The 4756-nt window shown below is 41.8% G+C and overlaps 1 protein-coding gene across 1 annotated transcript; it reads right to left on the bottom strand.

Annotated features, from left to right (window-relative positions):
- Positions 1-703: 703 nt before the first annotated feature.
- Positions 704-4478, bottom strand: MRPL53 (mitochondrial ribosomal protein L53). The gene is made up of 3 exons (XM_040587665.1): positions 4344-4478; positions 2881-2993; positions 704-1178 (listed from the first exon to the last, which is right to left on the bottom strand). The coding sequence occupies exons 1-3, from the start codon at positions 4430-4432 to the stop codon at positions 1051-1053; spliced, it is 330 nt and encodes a 109-aa protein (XP_040443599.1). The 5' UTR covers positions 4433-4478; the 3' UTR covers positions 704-1050.
- Positions 4479-4756: the final 278 nt, after the last annotated feature.

Genomic DNA, 4756 nt, shown 5'->3' with positions numbered 1-4756 from the left:
CACTCACAATTCTCAAAACTGTAATTTCAGTTATTTTCATTATGAATTGAACTAGAACAAAACCGATGTACATGGAGTACATGTGTAGTTGACACCTTCACCTGCACAGCCTGAGGAGAGATCAACCCTCCCAAACCCACAGAGCTTTGCAATACAGATGAGACACTTAAGCACTTATGTTAATAAACAGGGTTGGACACAGGGCCATAAACACCAAATAAATTTCTCCCTTTGATCTTTATAAAGTATTTCACTAAATCTCCCAAAAGCAAGCAACAAAAATATTACAAATCTGAACTTCAAAGATAGCACTTTTCTCCAATTATCAAAGAAACTAACTTACCTTTCCCTTTGAGCTAAACTTGGCTACTTTAAAGCAGCATGAGTAGTTCTACTGTGTGTTCACAGTCCCATTACCTTGTTATTTTAATTGCTGAGCTAAATTTACATTTAGCAAATTTCACACTTTCTTGAAAGAGAGAAAAAAAATGGCAAGGACTTAGCAACAGATGTATTATAAACATAGTATTACAAAATGCACTCTGAATTTGCAGTGCGCTGTCCCTCAGCTAAGTCGATGAATACTTTCAAAGTTTTGTTCAAATTTTTGCACTTGATGTTCAAAAATAATAACCACTCTAACAGTATTTTGCATTCTGCTGTACAGAAATTTTGTAGAAAATAATGTCCAAAGAGATCTGTCTTCAGTTCAATATTAATTTAATAGCCAATATGCATAATTCATTTATATGCAAATACAAGTGATATTACTCTCAACATGCAGGCAACTGAAAGGCAGCTGCTTTAAAAGATGCATTCAGGCATCTTAAGCCACTCTGTCCCACTAGTGTTAGAAGATCTGTTGTTGATCCACTATGTTTTCCTTCAGGGGGAGACAGGGAACATTTAAATGGTTCTTTCTGCTACATGTTAAACTGCTCACTGTTTTGGCCATCTCTCTTCCAGATCTTGTTGCATAGGAGAAAAGCCTTCTGTGCAGCCCGCTGTTTTTAACACACGTAAAGGTAAACACAGTTGTTCTTCTGTTCTTCAGGGACTCTTCTTCTTGCTTTTCTGTTGTTCCTTAAGCTCTTTTGCATTACATCTGGACCCCAATGCTGTCAACATTTCTATTGTCGTCAGGTTGGCTCCCTTCATTATTAATCGGTCTCCATCAGCTGGAAAGGGACAAAAATTTAAGAAGTCACAAAGTCTAAGTCACAATCCCTTTAGTGTGCAGTTCTGTTTTGTATATATAAATCCAAATACCCTGTTCATCTCATCTGATTAGAAAGTACTCCGCTTACCAAGGAATCTGATTATGCACCACCAACAAACAAGTATATTAAACTGCACACAGTACACATTTAATTTTCAGTTATGTATTGCATTATTGAAAAATTTGAAACATTTGCCTATATATATACCTATAGTAAGAACATATTGGATAAAAATGGCTCATACTATGCCCTCAAAGTCATCTAACAGAAGGCACAGAAGGCACTGGAAGGCATAATTTCTAACATGGCTCAGCATTTTAGCAGTATGTTGTCTACGGTCTGTTTAACTCACTTCTTTAGCCAAAATGATGAATTGGTTAACACAATCTGGTGATTATAATGTAAAAAAATAGAAAGCACTAGGATGTCTAAAATTCTGAAATAAATTATTTTAGAGCAGGGAGGAGGCAGTAGAAGTACTGTACCTAAGTTAGTTATTTATTTTTGCAAGATGTGCAAATACAATAGCCTTACTCAAACCCATATAATGCAATACCATGCATGGCATCCAAGTTCTAGCCCCATGTTTGCCAGCTACAAGGGTTGCAAAGTCTTCCCTTGGAAAATAACCAGCTCTTAGAGAACAAAGAGTTCAGAACTATAGCTCTTGGCATTAGTGGAATAAATTGTTTTGGTTTTATGCTGTGAAAAACATTAAGCTTTACTGCTTAAGTCTTAATACATCACAGTTATAAACAAGGATAGGAAAGACAGAGACATAGGGGAAGGAGAAACAAGCAATGTCAACACTGAAATAACTGGACTTTCCTAAGCAAAATTAAGTATATTCAATACTCTCGATATTTCTACAGATTCACAAAATGTATGGAAGTTTAAAGAAAAGGGGGTAGCATGAATCAATAATAATGAAAATTCTAATGGACTACATGACATATTGGTCCATTACAGCACAGCAGGAAAGAAGATGCTGCCAGAGAAAAGGACAAAAGCAGATTAAAGCCATCTGTTCAGAGCCTAGAATCTGGGCGGCTTCCAGAACTGATGAAATTTCCACCATCAATTCCCTGCTTGCTCACTATAGCCTCAAAGGAACCAAGAAATTTGTTGTACATCAGTTGACCTCATTCTGCAAGTCCATCTGCACATGTATGGTGTCAGCCATATGAGCAGTTCCTTCAAACTGCACAGTAAGTTACATAAGCAACTAAAGGTATTCAACTTTTCTGTTCTCAAGACTGAGGTGCCTCCACACAGATAACATTAAAAAATTACAGAAAGTGAACAGATTCTTATATCAAAACAGAGCTACACTTCCCTGGAACTGGACTGCAAGGTCACACAAGCACGTCCCTACAAATGTAGGCTCAACCCTGAAGTTAAGTAATTTCTTTGATCTAAGATCCACCAGATCCTACTGTAGTACAAAGGCATAAATACACATTTATCTAGACATCAGACTGTTTGTGACTCCCTTTTTTACTCCCAGCTGCACAACACCTAGCTATGGACCAGAACGAAAAAAATAAAAGTAGCCAAATTAAAAAAAAAAAAAAATCATAGAGAAGACAGTAACTTCATAACAACAGAAAACCTGGAATATTTTCTTTTTTTTTCCCAAGATTAAAAATGAGCTCCTTACCAAACATAACATCTACAAGCGGTTCAGATCCATCATGTCTCACATCAGCAGTCACTTCACAGCTTCTATTAGTGGCCTGGATTTTTTTGTGGTTTATGCATCTAAGAAATTTTCTGAAAATATATTTGAAAAATACATTAAAGTAGGTGGTAGATAGAAATTATAGTAAGTATATTTCTAAAACTAATCTAAGTATCTTGATATTGCCAGGCAACAAAAGTATAAACAAAACAGGATTTGTATTTAATATTTGTATTATTTACTTATTATGAAATATTTAAATAATTTCAGACAGGTACTTATTACGAGATGAGTCTTAAAAATACCAAATAGATAGCCCTTATATGCTAATATGTAAAAAGCATACCAAAGTATGCACTTTGTGCATTTCTCTTAGCTGGGTTTGTAAAAATAATTTTTTGGAAAAAAAATCAGCAAAGTAATGTAAATTTTTCTTTATACACCAGTTACTTGCCAATGCTTTATTGTTTGGCTCAGAGTCATTATTTATTTATTTAACATTCGGTCTCCTGTAGATTTCTGAAATGCGTGACAGCAAATTGACATTCCAGCAGCTTAAAGCCATTCTAAGTTAAGTTAATTAGCTCACTTCAAAAGTAGGTATGTCTGTAAAGCTATTGCAAAATGACATTTTACAATTGTTTGGTGAAGAACTTACATCACTCAAGAAGCACAATTACTTAGATTTCTCCAACAGTTAAGTACCAAGATAGAGCAGCAGCAGCTGTTGCTCACTCTCTTTCCCATTATCAGCATTTGGACTAGTGATTACCGATCTGCATGCTCTGCAGCTGAGGGGCATCTCCCTGGGTAGTTTGGTAAAGCTAAATGCACTTGCCCGTAAGCAAAGGTCCACCCTTAAACGCAGAGATGCTCCAAAAATCAGCACCGAATGAATGCTGTGTGCATATCGGTAACGCCATAAACAGAGCCCTTATGACAAACCCAGCGTCTTCTCATTCAGCAGCGTTAAGGTTCTGCCTAGACTAAGTTACAAAGCCGTGATAAATACAAGCTTTCAAGGGCCAAGATCACGCAAGTCAATGCACAGTAAAGCAGACGTTTGGGGAAAGAAGGTTCTCCTCCCGAGAGGTACAACAGATGCTGCCATTTCCCGGCCAGGAGAGAAGCAGGCCTGTGCCCTTCGCCACGCCTGGGCTCTGCGGCAGGGCCTGGGGCACAGGCCGCACTACGGGCACACGTAACCCCTGCTTCTACACCATCCCCCCCCCCCAGACAAATAAAATTAAAGGCAAAAGGCTCAGCCCTCACAACGGCCGTGGAGCGTACTGACCCCACGCCCTGGCGCAGGAAGGGCGCTGGGTGCTTCACAGGTTGGGTAGCCGGGCCGAGGCCTCCCCGCCGGCCGTGGGCCCGAAGGCCGCCGCACGCCCAGGCCGCCGCCGCGGGGCCGGGGCCGGCAGCCCCCGCGGCCCCCTCACCTCGTGCTCTCCACGTTGGACTCGAAGGGGCAGAAGCGGACCACGATACTCTTCACCGGCCGCAGCACCACCCGGATCTTGGACGCCATCTTCCTTCTGCCCGCTACTACAGCTCCCAGCAGCCCCGGGCGGAGGCGGGCAAGGGGCTCCCGCAGCCGCCTGGGAGGTGTAGGCGGGCGAGGCCGGCACCCGGGGGCGGCGGGGCGGCGGCCGGGCCCCGCGGCACCGCTCTCTGCCGGCGGCGGGGTGGCGGCTGCTGCCCTGCGGCCGTCACTTCGTAACCTGAGGCGCTCGAGTCATGCTGCGGGGAGCGGGGGACCAGCTAACCTGTCCCAGCCCCTCCTCTGACTGTAGCAGGGTAGATAACGGTTCGGGGGAAAAGGCATGCTGTTGGCATGAGACCGACACGAAAG

Source organism: Falco naumanni, chromosome 3, assembly GCF_017639655.2.
Source record: "Falco naumanni isolate bFalNau1 chromosome 3, bFalNau1.pat, whole genome shotgun sequence".
In the NCBI taxonomy this organism is placed as follows: Eukaryota; Metazoa; Chordata; class Aves; order Falconiformes; family Falconidae; genus Falco; species Falco naumanni.
This window is presented reverse-complemented; position numbering and strand designations above follow the sequence as displayed.

Bases quoted from the DNA above. Each gene is read 5' to 3' on its own strand.
- MRPL53 (XM_040587665.1), bottom strand. From the start codon at position 4,432: ATGGCGTCCAAGATCCGGGTGGTGCTGCGGCCGGTGAAGAGTATCGTG. The intron at 2,994-4,343 runs GTGAGGGGGCCG...ATATATTTTCAG, and splicing joins TCCAACGTGGAGAGCACGAG to AAAATTTCTTAGATGCATAA. The intron at 1,179-2,880 runs GTAAGGAGCTCA...GTCCCTTTCCAG, and splicing joins GCTTGTAGATGTTATGTTTG to CTGATGGAGACCGATTAATA.